The sequence below is a fragment of the Actinia tenebrosa genome, unplaced genomic scaffold (assembly GCF_029948245.1).
Source record: "Actinia tenebrosa isolate PJP-AT-01 unplaced genomic scaffold, QUT_ActTen_1.0 PGA_scaffold3__52_contigs__length_22856419, whole genome shotgun sequence".
NCBI lineage: Eukaryota > Metazoa > Cnidaria > Anthozoa > Actiniaria > Actiniidae > Actinia > Actinia tenebrosa.
In genome coordinates this window covers 14,873,726-14,889,771 of record NW_028292580.1, presented here as the reverse complement: position 1 = coordinate 14,889,771, position 16,046 = coordinate 14,873,726, and the positions used below count along the sequence as shown (strand labels likewise).

At 35.3% G+C, this 16,046-nt stretch overlaps 2 protein-coding genes and 1 long non-coding RNA gene across 7 annotated transcripts in view; 1 reads left to right on the top strand and 2 right to left on the bottom strand.

Moving 5' to 3' along the window:
• The window catches only part of LOC116298393 (uncharacterized), a 25,418-nt gene extending 15,837 nt beyond the window's left edge, over positions 1-9,581 (bottom strand). The window contains exon 1 of the mRNA XM_031706821.2: positions 8,529-9,581. Within this exon, the coding sequence (XP_031562681.2) occupies positions 8,529-8,826 (298 nt within the window). The 5' untranslated portion in view covers positions 8,827-9,581. The remainder of the gene's footprint in view (positions 1-8,528) is intronic.
• LOC116298415 (uncharacterized) lies at positions 5,520-15,134 on the top strand. 5 transcript variants are annotated; one of them, XR_016120864.1, is made up of 4 exons: positions 10,363-10,502; positions 10,721-10,772; positions 11,688-11,730; positions 12,850-15,134. It is a non-coding gene; the product is annotated as an uncharacterized LOC116298415 (long non-coding RNA). The 5 variants fall into 5 exon arrangements; XR_016120863.1 differs by having other exon boundaries at positions 11,646-11,730; XR_016120862.1 differs by lacking the exons at positions 10,363-10,502; positions 11,688-11,730 and adding an exon at positions 5,520-5,635.
• Positions 10,196-16,046, bottom strand: LOC116298412 (cysteine-rich DPF motif domain-containing protein 1). Its single transcript, XM_031706872.2, has 5 exons — positions 15,927-16,046; positions 14,995-15,103; positions 14,073-14,156; positions 11,994-12,032; positions 10,196-10,307 (listed from the first exon to the last, which is right to left on the bottom strand). Exons 1-4 carry the CDS (start codon positions 16,034-16,036, stop codon positions 12,015-12,017), a joined length of 321 nt encoding a protein of 106 aa, XP_031562732.1. The 5' UTR covers positions 16,037-16,046; the 3' UTR covers positions 10,196-10,307; positions 11,994-12,014.

Sequence of the window (16,046 nt, the reverse complement as noted above, 5' to 3'; positions counted from 1 at the left end):
AAACGGAGCCTTGTTTTCGTTAACCAAAGATTACTATTTTAAGCCTCCTCAAATGACTAGCTTTCCACTTAGTATAATTACACCTAGTCCTCTCCATTGCTGTTGTCTTAGAAGTGTCCGATATCCAATCGGCATGTGGTTAGGTCTTTAATATTCACACCTGTTTGATTGTGATCTACTTCCTTGTTTGTTTGTCGGTCTTTATAATACACTCTACAAAATTACTTGATTCTGATTGCATAAGGGAAGTACAATTAAACTCCAAATTGTACTCTTTAGAGTCGCAATTAAGTTGCTCTTTTTTTTTCTTTTTTCAAAAAAAATCGCACAATCTTCTCTTACAATTCGGAATCTATAGATACTCGTGATATTTAAAGTTCTCAAATTGAACTCGCCTAAAGCCTCTTCCAATTTTTCAAAATATCACTCGTACCTATAAATTCCGAATTGTACTCGAGATCGTGCGATTTCCTATATAAATTTATAAATTAGACTTTATCTTATGACATTAATAAGGATTCCAAATCACCATGGGCCTTAAAATATCTCACAAATAATGGAAAAGTTTTCATTATTTGAATTTTACTAGTCGTGTGATTTTTTATTTTATTTTTCATTTTTTATTTGAAGTGCAGTGCTTTTAATGACAATTATGGTGGAAGGTTCTAGAACTTTCGTTAAGCTAATTTCTCAAAATGCTCAAATGATGAGAAACGAATTATATTTTCCCTGCATCCTTTGTAGTGGCTCAATTTAAAAATGCGGTTTTTTTGTTTTTGTTTTTTTAATGACCGCTTCGTCGGTTTAGTAATCGTGGCGTCTTATCCCCAAGCTTCCGGATGGTATCGCAACAGGGGAACACATTAGTTAAGTCAACCGATTTATTCGCTTTATATTGGGAAAGGAAATATAAGAGTTTAACCTTTTCGAGAATATACACCTATTTCTATCTGAAATCTGAGACCGAAAGGAATTGTGGGTTGTAAGCTGTAAATTATTTGTGGTTTTAATTAGTAGTTCGCAAAAAGTTTATATCTTGATATACTAACTTTGAGCGATGACCTGCGCTGGCAAACTATCTGGGTAAGTGTATATTGAATTTTTAACACTCAGTCCCCCACGATTCCAATCGGTCTCAGGTTTCTGATTTCAGATATCCAACCGACAACGTTTTTTGAAATAGTTGTACCCTAAGACATATCAATTGGAATTTAAGAAACTTGATTTTTTTGAAGGAGGAAAACCGGAGAAAACTCTCAGAGAAAGGAAGAGAATTAACAACTAACTCAAATTACATGACAACGGGAATCGATATCGGGAATCAAGCCCCGATTGCACCAGCCATCCATGCTTCCTTAGTAGCTATGCTATGATGGAATGGTGCTCCGAAAACTGTATATTTGCTTTCAAACCCAATCTTTCTCTAGCAAAGAAAATAGCCTTATCGGTGTTTGAATATATCATATTTAGATGCAACACAACGAAAAATAGAAAAGTAAGAATTATTAAGAGGAACTTCTCTTACTATAATTAATCATTTAACTAAGGTAGCAAAGGAAGTGTTCTCCTTTTTCATTCTCAGCAGTGTTCATATTACGCAGTACAACTGTAATTTAAAGGTTTAAGGAGACTGAGAAATATTAAAAGTAGAAGATATTTGATTAGAACTTGTGTTACTTTTTCCTCCGATATACCATCCCATCAATGGGAAATAGTGACACTCCTACTAATGCTACTGCAGTTGATCACGTAACAAGATACAGGGGAGGAGGAGAGTAAGTTACTCTGTGATGGACAAGCATCCCATCCAGGGGTAATAGTGATATTCTAGTCACTTCATACTACTGCAATTAATCACATATCAAGATAAAGGAAGGAGGGTAAACCCTGTGATAGACAAGCATCCCATCTAGGGGTAGTAGCGATACTCATATTCACTTCATACTACTGCAGTTAATCACATAGCAAGATACAGAAAGAAGGGTTAGCCCTGTGATGGACCAACATTACATCCAGTGATAGTAGTGATACTTCTAGTCACTTCATGCTACTGCGGTTGATCAAATAGCAAGATAAACGGAGGAGAATGATGAGGGTAAACCTGTGATGGACAAACATCCCATCTTGGGGTAATAGTGATATCCTAGTCACTTCATACTACTGCGTTTGATCACGTAGCAAGATAAAGGGAGGAAAAGGATGAGGGTAACCCTGTGATGGACCAACATCACATCCAGGGATAGTAGTGATACTTCTAGTCACTTCATGCTACTGCGGTTGACCAAGTAGCAAGATAAACGGAGGAGAATGATGAGGGCAACCCTGTGATGGACAAACATCCCATTTTGAAGTATCTTTTAATCGACTTGTTGAACATAACCTCAACTGGAAGGATATAGCGTTTGCATTCCGCCATGAAAATTATCTTCCAAACCCAACAGTTAAAACTAAAGATCTAAAAAAAACTGGGTGTTGACAATAAAATGTGATCTTTACAACATAACATCCTGTAAAGATAAGTATATCATTTAATTGGTAAAAAAAAACACTCGAAATTAGTCCAGATTTGTTCAAAAGAGCTGGGAAAGAATGCCAGGAAGGCTGATTCTAGACAAGATAAGAGATCGAAAGAAATCAACTTTTGTGGTGTTTGTTTCCTGTTATTTGTTTTTTGCTTATACGAAAATATGAGGAAGTCCTGATTGATGTATATTGTGTATAACTCATATAATATTTCCCTGAAATTGGGTATGGGGATTTTCGTGGTTCTTCTTTCTGAGAAAAAGCCGGTTTTCTCCCAGCTTCTGATTTTGCTGAATACGACAAAACTCTTTGAGGAAAAACGTCGTTCCTAATCAGCTCGAGAGGTACTTTTCAGTTTTCCCTGTTCCTTTAGTATCTACATAAGGTCAGCTTCAACCACACCACCATCATTGAACAAACTCTTCTTTAAACTCTTCTTTAAAAAAAGCGGTTTTCTCCCAGCTTCTGATTTACTGAATACAACAAAACTCTTTGAGGAAAAACTTCGTTTCAAATCAGCTCGAGAGGTACTTTTTTCTCCTGTTCCTTTAGCATTCAAATTATAAGTCGGGTTCAACTATTGCACCATCATTGAACAAACTCTTCTTTTAAAAAAATTGGTTTATTCCCAGCTTCTGATTTACTGAATACAACAAAACTCTTTGAGGAAAAACTTTGTTTCCAATCAGCTCGAGAGGTACTTTTTTCTCCTGTTCCTTTGGCATTCAAATTATAGGTCGGGTTCAACTATTGCACCACCATTGGATCTCTAATAGACAATTTTTTTCATTACTTCAGTCATTTCAATTCCACGAATCTTTAATGCGTACCTGACTTCTATCATATACTAATTTACAGTAAACATCTCCTTTCTATTGCCTTAATCATCGTAATGTGATCCTTTTCATTCGAGCCGGTCCAAAGTTCTGTTTGTAATATTTTTATGGCAATGTTTTCCGTCTCTTTAATACAGCCTTTCATTCTTCACGAGTCCAATGACAAACATTTAAGTTTTCCAAAATCCATAAGAATTGAACACTTTGGCAATAAGATATGCGTGAGGAAACTAGGCCTGAGAGCGCAGCGGAGATTTTATTTCCTCAAACTCCAGTTTTGTCAATATTTTCATCTCAGTCAAACGTTATTTCAAACTAAACCACAGTTCATCCTTGCCATATAAAAATCCACTTCAAATTGATTATGGAATGAGGCTGATGACCACAGCGGGCTTGTTTGCTACAGGTTGTTAAGTGCTACCCTCATAAAACAAAGCCAAATTTTACTATATTTTATCCATTCTCATACAAACGAATTACTTAAGTTACAACTCATCACCGGTTAAAAGACGGCTAATAAAGTTATCTGCAAAATGCATACTTATATCACAACGACTTTCAAAAGGAAACAGTGGCTCAGTTTTTCCGCGTCTTTGAATTATGCAGCGGTTGACCTTCGTTCAATGCAAATGACACACAATTTCAACTTTTGGGTTTTCTTTCAATATTATATTTTACAGCAATAGTATATTATTACTTCAACTAAGCACGAATTTTATTCCATTAAAACGCTACCAGACAGTCTTGGTTGCGGTACTAACAAGCCTACACGATCTTATCCTCAGTTATTATGCTCTCACTACCGACGATTCGCTTCTTGCTTCACACAAGCCTTCCCTTCTATTGTTCTTGGGCAAAGCATACACTTGAATTCTAGTTTACTCTCTTTTACAACAGATCAAGTTCAATAAGACTCTTCCTCTACTTTACTCTTTACATGTTCAACGTCCTTACGCTTTTCCTTAGTTTGGTTTACTCGCCGTCTATTAACATTCAAGTTCAGTTCTTTTTTTATGCTCACATACAAAGAAAATAGGGACCTAAAGGAAGGAAGGCGCCTTGATTGTCCCTATATCTTTTTAGTAAAAACAAATGTTTTGTCTAATGCATCTTCTCATATTAGATACCAGGGTTTAGGGCCTCTGAACCATCGTCAGCAAACATGACGCATGTGAAAGATGCCTTGAAAGATGCTCTGAATTGTAAAATTTTCTTGTAATCTGCTTTGTATTGTACCCTTTCTAGGTAGTTCTCTTATTCTTGTAGCATTTGCAATCAAAATTCACTCAATTTTAAATGCGTGTACACGCTTTGACAAAAATTACTCAAAATTTCGTTGTGGTATGTGCAGGGACCAGATTCAAGTAGGATACTCTCCCTACTTCACTGAGCTGTGTATACCAGCAGACTTAATCATCCAAGCGCAGGGACTAGATTTAAGTAGGATATCTTCCTACTTCACTGAGCTGTGTATACCAGCAGAGACTCAATCATCCAAGCTTGTTTGATGCTATGAAAACCTATACCTACGCTGTGTCGTCTATTTGTCCTGAAAACATTTGTAAATTTCTCTCGATTTATTTGCTTTTGCTTTCAATATTTTAAAATAACAGTAATTTACTGAAAAGTTTAGGAGTTACAATCCTCAAGTCATATTTAGGGCATAAAATCAACATATATAAATAGATATAATAGGATCTCAACGTGAAAAAAACAAACACCATGAAAGTAATGTCAAAAATTACAACCTCAATAAATGCGGACTAACAACACGAAAAGGAACTTGCAAGTCAAGTTTGAAGACTACCAATTAGAATCATAACAAACTAAAATTCTTAGCTGAAAGTCAGGAGCGGAAAGTCAGTTGCAGAGACAGGATATGGCATATTTCGTTTTCCTGTATTTTTGATTCATTTTTTGGTAGTCTTATTCCTGGACGAGATGCAACGCTAAATTGAAAATATTTAATGTAGTTTCCCTGTTGAGACATTTAGAGGAAATTATATTAATTTCATTTTCAGTGTTCAAGATTAATGTCATAAATCTGTCACTGATACAGGCAAAAAGCAAGCAGATCAAATAATGAACAGAAGATGGAGAATAGGAAAATGAAAATGATGATGTAACTTCAATGAACTAAAATGTCAAAAGCTGGTTTGTTAACATTGCATCTCAGAAACATGTTGATCAAGGTTGCGCGATACTTCACTACTCGATACTCCCAATTCAATAATCATGACACATATCTGAGTCCAAACGTCGCATTTTATAAACAGGTAACAAACAAAAAAACACATCATTTTACTCAGTTCTAATGAATGGCAAGTTTCAGTTTAAAAAAAAAAACTTCATTTGAAAAATGCTTCCAAAGCAGATTAAACCCTGAAAGAAAGTATCAGTTGAAAAATTTGGAGGTAGAAGTCTCCTTGAATAGCACAGAGGTTTTAAAGCTTTATGAGTTATTGTGTTTAAATCATTTTTTTCAAAAGCAATCTTCAGATTTATGAAAACTCTTTTAAAAAGATTTCTTTTTTATGGCCAAAGATGCCACTTGCATCCAACTGACGTGCAGCATGTCGAATTTAAGATTAGAGCTTTCTTCAGTGCATGAAAAACATACTTCTTTGGTCTGTCCTTAGCTGTGTTTTACTTGCTTTCTAAGGAGCAACATGCCAAATTAACGTACTTTCTTCAGTGCATGGGAACCGTTAGGAAAGATCTCTGGCCTGTGATAAGGTTTTGCTTGCTTCCTAATGTACAATATGTCATCAGCCATATATGCAGCAGCTTTTAATGGTGTGCCTTGAAGTTCCATTTGCTTTCAAATGTGTAAGATAAGATAGTTCTTTCTTTCTTTAGATAAACCCTTTGTGCATAGATAACAAATATTTTTGATCTGTACTTTCTGATGAGCCAATACATGCAAATCAAGGATAGTAAACACTTTCTTCACTGAGATAAACTAGCTCTTAAAGCATAGACAAGAGATGACTTTGGACTATGTTCAAAATTTACTTGACTCAAATCAGAACACCTATATAAAACTCTAATGCAATTGAAGGCAGATTTCTAAGTACTTACTGTTAAGACTACTTTCATTATAAAGATAACATTCAAATCAAGAACACCTATATGAAACTCTCATGCAGTTGAAGGCAGATTTCTAAGTACTTACTGTTAAGACTACTTTCATTATAACATGTTACAATCAAAACATCCAGTGTAAAGAAAGGATGGACTGCCTTCTTCCTTAGTATATCAATTTTGGAGGCTAGACTTTCAGAAAACTAAAACTTGATAAAACTCTTATCATCATTATTGAGATTCTGTTTGTACAAACTAAATGAAGCTAGCAAATTTGTGATGGAAAAGGCACATCTCAGAAGATTCCTTGAGATTTGATTTGAGAACTTTGATTTAAAACTAAACACCGAAGATGGAAAATTGGTGCAGGAGACAGTTTGTCGCTCAAAATCAGTAAAGAATTGTCATCATTTCTTTACATTACGTTATTTTCCACTCGTAGTTTACTCCAAAAACATCTTTACACCTGAAATTCAATGCAGCTAAATGGATAAATAGCAGAAAAGATTTGCATCCTGAATTCTGAAAAGGTTTCGTTGTGTTTTGAAAGCAAAAGTAACAGAAGACGCTGTGTACACACGTTTGAAGAATGGAAAGAACTGAAGACTTCTTATGCAACCAAACATTGATCCATACTAAATGATAACTATATTGCTGCTGTACTAGCTTTAATTTCCTTATATAAAGAAACCCAAGCCATTTGATATAGAAATGGCCAAAGTCGATAGTATATAGAACAAAGGTCTTACTTGAACGAGGCACAGCCCCTTTAGACAAGCCAGTTTGATGTTTGCAGGAATATCCTATTAATTAATAATCGCCCTTCAATTTTAAATAAACAACAAACACTAGTCCAGTTGCAATCTCTTTAAATGTAAGAGAGGCGAGTAAGTATAAAAAACACATTTGTTTTCTTGCAAAACCGTTTGGCCCGTTTTAAGAAGGCTTTCGGTAAAGTCAAGCAGTTACTGCAAACAGTTAATTATACAAGTTTACGCTATGCTCCCCCAAATCATACACTATCATTCGTTATTTTGCCTCGGAAAAAGGCGCCAACTGAAGAACAATGTAAAAAAAGTGAGATGAACAGAAGCAATTTCATCCAGAAAGGAGGTTGGGTAAAGTGCGAACGAAACTAGCAGGCCAGCCAGCCCCCATCAACAGACTCATCATAAATGAGCTAAAAGCACCCCCCTGCATCGTCATTCTTTTGAGACTAACAAACGCCTAAGTAGTCCAAACTTCAAGTAATGTCCTTCGAGAAGCAAATATCAAATATGTATAAGAATGGTGGTATTTTAATTTCCACATAAAATGAAGCCAAAACGATGTGCTGAGCACTGTAGGCTAGACTGATTTGAAGTATGACGTGTACCTGTGTATGTATATACAGATGAGCTAGACGATGGGAAGAATATTTGCATCTACTTACAATAGTTAGAAAACCTACGAAATGAAGGGTAAAACGAGGATAAAAACGTAAGCATGTAGGAAACATGTTGATGAAAATTCTGTAACGATTTTGCGAAAGCAATGCCTGGTAGTGTACTTTGCTGAGAGTTCAGTCCAGTATCATTTGGCAAAACCTTTTGTCTTTTCGTTCAATATAAACAAGCCATACTAAGAACTACTATTATAAAAATTATTTGAAACAAAAAAAAAAAAAAACTCTTACGTTTTTCTTCACGATGCAGTATGAATATTTACAAATGAAAGCTGATCATTTCTCATAAATCACTTTAAAGGGGAACTTGCATAAAAAGCTTCATCTGTGTCAAGGTGTCTCAATTTTAACCCTGCCGCCTCTTAAGACGCTATAGATTATGTTGAGTTACCCAGAATCTATAAAAATATACAGGCTGTGGTTCTAATAAAATAAATCTACCATTTCATACCATATATTTAATCTTACTTTACTCAGCAGTGGCTAGAGAGAACAGTGAGATGAAGTCTATAGTATAAGCAAGTATGGATGTACCTGTCTTTGTACTCACAATTCAGTAAGGCTCAATCATAATTATTATATTTTCATAAAGTTTATAACAAATAAAGGAATAACGTAAATGTATAATTTGTGATATTTACCTTTGGCTATGAATTGGCTTCCAACATCAGGGGCACGTAGCTCATCGTAGTATCCTTGACCACTGTTTGCCATTAAGTGGAAACTCGATGTTGATATACTTGGTTCGTGTACACTTCTTGTTGTGTTATTGTGTTGTGCTGTTGTCACGTCAATATGAAATGGGTTGCTGGTACAATGATCACTATCATTATTTACCATTAAACAATTATTGCCATCCAACTCGTACCCATTCAAATCCGAACATTGCTGCTGTTTTCTGTGTTTTGATAAACTAGCTTCACACAAGTTTGTTTCCATTGCTTTAAAACGCTTGATATCGCGTGATGCACTGACTTTAAGTAGTTAATATCACAACGGTCACTAATTTACAGAAAACGATCACAGAGAAAAAAGTATGTCTTTTTGCTCTTCTTATATAAAAGCTAAGGGGTCAGTGTCCTTGTCCAAAGTCGTCCATGTCTACTAACCGCTTCACAACGGAGCTTGTTATTTCCATCACTGTTCAGCACATTTTGATAGCAAATATCTTTTTCTACTAGTCTTACCTCAAGATTATGAAATTTCAATTTAACTTGGTGTAGCAGTTTTTCCTGACGGCCAAGATACGTAAAGAAAAATGTTTACATCATGAGAAATCAGAAATTAGCTGATCTTGTGAAGATCTTGTGAACGGTACGTTAACCTTCTACAAGCACAAATCCGTATGATAGTCAGAATCCGATGTTTACAAGATGACGTATGAATGGTTTGTACTTAGCACTTTTCTTGTAGCGTCTAACCGTGGTAAATATTGTTGGGCACCCTCTTACAAGTAGCTGCTCAAGTGACATCGGCGTGACTTTTAAGAGATTTGTTATTCTCACTACGTAAAACAATTATGCAGCCGTAACATCAATTCTTGGAAATGCAGATTCTGAGAAAAACGATCCTATTGAGAGTAACAATTTGAACTTCCTGCTCGAGTGCTTTCGCGGGTACAAAATCGTACAAGCTTTTCATTCCTTCCTTTCTCATAACTTTAAACTTTAAATTTAGTTTGGTTAAGTTGACTTTAGATATCTTCTTCTACGTTGTAGTTGTAGTTTCTCCAAGGCCATATTTTGGGAATTGTTGTTGAACGCATATGCAAATTAAAGAACTTGACCTAAACGCAACCTCATTCTATGTTTAGCTCGCGAACCACTAAATATTACGTAATAACTGAAAAAAATCGATTTATTTGCGCGTGAAAGATATTCTAAAATGTTCAAAGGACAAAGTACCTTTAATTAAGGGTCACTTAAAGCTAAAAATGCCTCCCAAAAACAGGTAAAATTGAGCAAACATCTTGGACGGGGGGCTTCATTTCTTGGAAAACCCGGAAGTAAATACTTGAATATCCGGTCGAGGTCGAGAGGGCTTTGGTTTTACGTAGGTGCACCCAAGTGGAACTAAATCCCACGTGGTAGCATGGCTAGGACAGGAAGTCGTTCATTGTCACAAACAATATGTTTATAAATACAGCATAGAAGCTGCAATTGTATTGGTTGGTAGATGTTTCTGGTACATCGGTAAAAACCAATCACGGAGATAATTTCTAGTGTTGATATGATAATAATGTATCTTGTTAATCGATACTGTTAATACTACCGTGCGATCTTTTGTAGCATGAGATTTGTGTTGTTAGAGCAGACGTTACCGAGTTATTGTCATTTCACTTGAGTTTCACTTAGAAGTCGTATCTATTCGTAGGCGCCAAGTCAAACAAATAGATCTGCATCTCTTTCAGAAGAGAAAAACTGGGGGAAACAGAGAAAAAATTCTTTCCATTAAAGTTGTCCTTCATGCACACCAAAAACATCACTCTCATATGCGGATATAATCACATTAAAGAACCTTTAGTATATACTCTGGAAACACTAGACGGGGGCACGCACTGAGTTAATGGCCAAGTGAACAGTATTTCTTACAAATACCCGCACATAAAAATAATGGTGAGTCGATATATCATAAAATCTGTAATTTCTCAGTATGTTGCGTGACTTATAATTATCGCTGTTACATTGCTGTCACGTGCGTTACAGTTCATGTAAGTACGCTTTGAAGGCGCTATAAGGAATTAGATATCCCAAAAATTACTTGAAAATGTTGACGAATGCTTTTGAAGGTTCTCAGGGTTTTTTTCTTTTTCTTTTTCTTCTATGTCATGGAGGGAGAGGGCTGCAGTTGGGAATTGCCCATAATGCTAAGACAGCCACTTTAAGGTAAAAATCTTTATATGTACCAAGGATTTGGTATTTTAATCAACGTAAAGCTTAGGTGGTGCGTAGGAGTGAAGTTTTCCCAAATGTGTTCGTTCATCCATTCATATATTTTTTACCATTCATTCATTCAGCGTTCGTTCCTTATTTCTATCCTTCATTCTTTCTTTTTAACATCATTCATTTATTCTTCTTTATACTATCGATTCATTGTTCGTTCTTTCGATTATTCTTTCTATCATTTGTTCATTCTTTCTTTCATCATTCTTTTATTCATATTTTCTATCAATCATTCTTTCTTTTTCCTACAATACATTTAAGTGTTTATTCGTTATTTCGTTCATTTTTCCTATCATTTATTCACTCGTTTTTCTACCATTCGTTTCAGTCATTCATTCCTTCTTTCTATCATTCATTCTTGTTTTAGAACATTCGTTCTTTCTTTTTTCTATAATTCATTCATTCTATTTTCTACCATTTCTTCGTTCGTTCTTTTTCTCATTCTACCTATCATTTGTTCTTCCTTTTTTCTATAATTCACTATCCCCTTTATTTCTTCGTTCATTCTTTTGCTCGTTCTGCCAATCATTTGTTAATTATTTTGTCTACCAATTACTCTTTTACTCATCACTTCGGCCCTTCTTTCTATAATTCATTCATTCCTTCAGTCTTTTTGGGCCATTCAATCATTCTTTTTTTATCATTCCTCCATTAAATTGTTCTTTCTTTCTTTCTTTCTTTCTTTCTTTCTTTCTTTCTTTCTTTCTTTCTTTCTTTCTTTCTTTCTTTCTTTCTTTTATTCTTCTCATCATTCATGTGTTGTTTTTCCACCATTTGTTTATTCATTCATTTGTCCTTTCGTTTGTTCGTTCTCAGTTTAATCGTGGGTTTATTAACGTTCTTTTTTAAAAACACAAGCAATCCATCGCCATCCCCACTAACAAACAAGTACTCCACCGAGGTATGTACAGTGATTTCATTTAACCCGTGAAAGAAAAATGACTATTTAGTTAGTACTAGTTGAAAAAAATAAAATAAAATAAAATAAATAAATGAACAAAACCTACAAACAAACAAAAATAAATAATAATAATAATAATAATAATAATAATAATAATAATAAAAACAATGGGTGTATAGTCCACCACTAACTAGTGTGCGTACTATTTTTTCACGGATTAAATGTGAAATCATTCTACATCATATTGGTTTAGAATTTCGTACCTGAATTTTGAAACAAGTCTTTTACCTTTTGTTGAGTTCCTGTAATCAAATAATTCACGGACGTATATTAAAATTATATAAAAAAGAATATAACTGTTGGGTTGTACAAATTATTTAAACAAAACTATTTTCCATAAAAGAACATAACATGGACAGACTGACAAAATCCTCACAAACAAAAGTCTGAAATGATGTGATGATATTAGAGCAGTTTTCGTATGACCGTGAAAAGTCCACGGCACGAACACGATCGTGACACGGCAAGGGATACGCCAGACCAATCACATTGCACGAGAACTTACTCTCCATCCAATCAAATGCCCAGAACACGGCATGAACACGGCGTGGACACGGTCACGTCAAAGTCTCGGAACTGCCAGACCAATCACATTGCACGTGAAAAAAAATCAGCCAATTAAAAATCTAGAAAGCATCACGGTCACGGCACGTCACGCTTACGGCACTGAGCTTTTCAGTCATACGAAAACTGCTCTATGGTCTCTACTACACAATTCCGCAAAGCAGAATCTGCGTATGCTGTCTAAAAGTCATCCTTCCTGAGAACGATTAACTACAACCCCCACATCCACCACGATCATAAAAATCCCACATAAATAGTGGTTTAGAAATTAGTCCAACTATAAAAATATTGTCTTGCTTCTTGTCTGGCCATCTGCCAAATAGACCCTTCAAATTAAAAAAAAAACATAAATAATTGGACTGGACGTCGGTTGACTGGATCTTGCATTGCAAAAAAATTTCGTCCAAATTTCAGCTTTTGGGAGGGTATGGATAATTTTGATGTATAGTAAAAATATGTACAACCTCTAAAATCTTATTCATGCTTCTAAATTAGGAATTTTAAGAGTTTCTTCATTTTGGAAAATCAGAAATCGCACATGGATGGACTGAACTGGACTTCAGTTACTGGATCGTCGGATCGGGAGAAATTTTACTTCGAATATGCAACTTTTATCCTGTAATTTTCATTTAAATATTACAAACTAGTAATTTTATGCTGAAATTTTGCAAAAAAGGAATTAAATTTGTTGTCATAATTTAAATTTTTATTTTACTGGTGCAAACTATGAAACTGGGGCCACTAAGACAGTGAGAACCAATCAAAATGTAGAATGAAAGCAATGCATTCCAGCTTTTTGGGTAGTGGGGCCATTCAGAAGGCAGCAGAACACATTAGCCTTTACACATATCTTTTTATTGTCAAAAAAATGACGTTGGCTATCTTTGGAAGCTTGTTGGCTGGTATGAGCAACTGGCTTGCCCAGAACGGCGGTCGTTTGGGTTGATCACTTTATTTAATATATTTAAGCTGTATTAATATAATTAAGAAATATTATACAGTTTCCTGCTTTAGATACTTTGAACTAAACATGGTGGATGCTGAGAGAACACAATAGAAGCATAGAAAACCATGAGACATAGCAAAATGGTTTCCAGCTTCTCAAGTATTCTCTTGGCATTCCAAGTTTCCAAAATTGGAAAAAAATGATGTAACCAATCACAGTACACGAAAGAGGTTATTTTTAAATTATCATTATTATTATTACTGGATATAATTATTAATTATTATATTCATTATTATTGATTATTTTCGCATACCCTGATTGGAATAATTACAAACATCTTTTGTCACTCTGTAATTTTCACTTTTCTGACCAGCATATAGTAGCTTCTACAGCAGGATGTGGGGGATTGGGGGCTAAATTTGGGGGTGATTTTTTTAAAACTTTTGTACCTTTTATACATATTATATAGACATCCATTGAAAATTTAACTTTGACGCTGTAGTGGCCATCTTGAATCACAAGGCATTGTGGGTCATTCAGGGGCCAAATAAACAAAGCTTTATTACAATAATGGCATTCATAACAAGAAATTAAATTTGACAACAGATGAATTTGTTAAAAAAATCACAGTACTACAACTGATGAAATTTCTCAAATAAAGTGTGGTTTGCATTTCAGTATATTTGTTTTTTCTTGCCCCCTGGGCACCCATAATGCCTTGTGATGGGGTGTCTATATAATTTCTAAATTCAGTATTAATATGTATACTTACAGTCTTAATTTCATCGGGAAACTCTGTTATATTTTTCTTCACACATGGAATGCAAAACCTCTTTGTGTAGAATATACTACAGTTCTGTAAGGAAAATTATTGACACAGTGAGCCTGAAGGCTTATTCCAGTCACACCAGTGGACCTTTGTTCACCAATCAAGAGTGACATAGCAGTAATCTCACTTGCCTCTCATCAATATATTTCATGGGCATTTCCAGGACTTAGCATAACTTGAGTAGACTCTCTGTTTTCTTAGGTCTTTCTTTTGATTTGAGGGTTTTTGTTAACAAGTTGTTTGCTTATATTAATAGAGGTATTTCAAATAGGCAGAATGCAGTACTCAGAGCAGTAAAAGCTTTAACATTTTGGTGTAGCCTTCCTAAGTCAGAATGTGTGAAGTCTGCACAAGTCACGTCATGTGACAAGTGGTCATAGACCACAGGCAGTTCCAGTCCCATCTCTATTCATTGATGACGAGAGTTGCTTGATGAATACTCTAATACCTCCTTTATTTTTCTCTTCAGATAGTCATTCTCGTGACTTCACACATCCTGACTAAGGACGGCTGTGTAATACAGCCAAAATATTCCATCTCATAGATTTCTCTGCTCAGAGTACGGAATAGACCCCTTCACAGTTCCCTGCACCATTTTGATAAAGGTAGTCGTACCTTTGTATTAAAGTGAGACGAATGGTGAGCTTGCAATGAGAAACATGTGAATAATTGAATTGTCCAAGGTGTTAAAAAGGTCTCTACAGTGTATCATTGCAAGTCATCATTCATCTCGCTTCAGTGCAAAGGGATGGCTACCTTTCAAAATGACACAGGGAACTGCAAAAGGGACTATAATTCTTAATATTTCAAATGTGAATCCAGAGCATGAGAACAGTGTTTTTCAATGTAATAAGGGTATAATCACCTGTCCCACACAAACATCAGCAGAACACAGTGTACAATTTGATCCTATTGTAAGATGACTCTGTGTGGGAGAAAAAGGGTCTTGAATCAAATAGGCATCTTCTAACAATCTATTAAATAAAAAAAGACATTACAAAGAAATTTTAAAACATTTTGACATTTAAAAACAAAAAAAAAATTCTCATCACTACCAACACCACTATACAGTAAAACCTGCGATGGAAGCACTCAACCTCTACAGTATGTAGCAGGCAGTTAATATCAAAGTCCCAAAGAGGGTTGTCTGCAGTAATGAGGCCCTATGGGTGGGGGGGGGGGGGGTTGTACAGCTGTTCCCATGCCTTCCGTCTGTACTACACAGCTGCCTATATCACAACTTCCAAGCATCCTTGTGCCACTCGCGTGAATTTTACCCCTAAAAAACAGTCTTTCATTGGTCACTTGTCCCTCATTGGATTTACCCCTAACAGGACCTCAGTAAATTATTTATACTTCTATTTAAATGGCCACTTGACAATTCCATATTTAAAATGTTCACTTAATAGAGGTTCTACTGTGTAGCTAGTGTGCATGATAGAAAACAGTCGGGATGTCACGAACAGGAATTTTGAGTAAATGTATGACATATCAAGGGGAGAGGTTAAGTTGCAGTTTTTTCAAACATTATTCTTCAACCATTTCGCCTCTCCTGTTGCATACTTCCCTTAACAAGACAATACTCTCTGTCGACTACAATAGAGGGACCATCTCCCTTTCCTACGAGTTATATTACTGCCATTCTCACTTATCATCGTGTCTTTGAGCATAAATCAATCCATAATGAATAATCTAGTCTTGATTTTGAGTTCGAGAATATTTGATTTTCCCGCGTGTGGTTTGAAAAACAAGTTCTGTATTGTGTAAGAAATTAGTAAACAAAGCAGTAAAACTTACACTATTGACTTGCTAAATGGTGGATTTCTTCCATAGTAGTCATAACGAGAGGTAAAATCACAGAGAGAGCATTTAAATGTAGTTTTTTCAGTGTTCTTTCTGTCCTCCATGTTCTTCTGG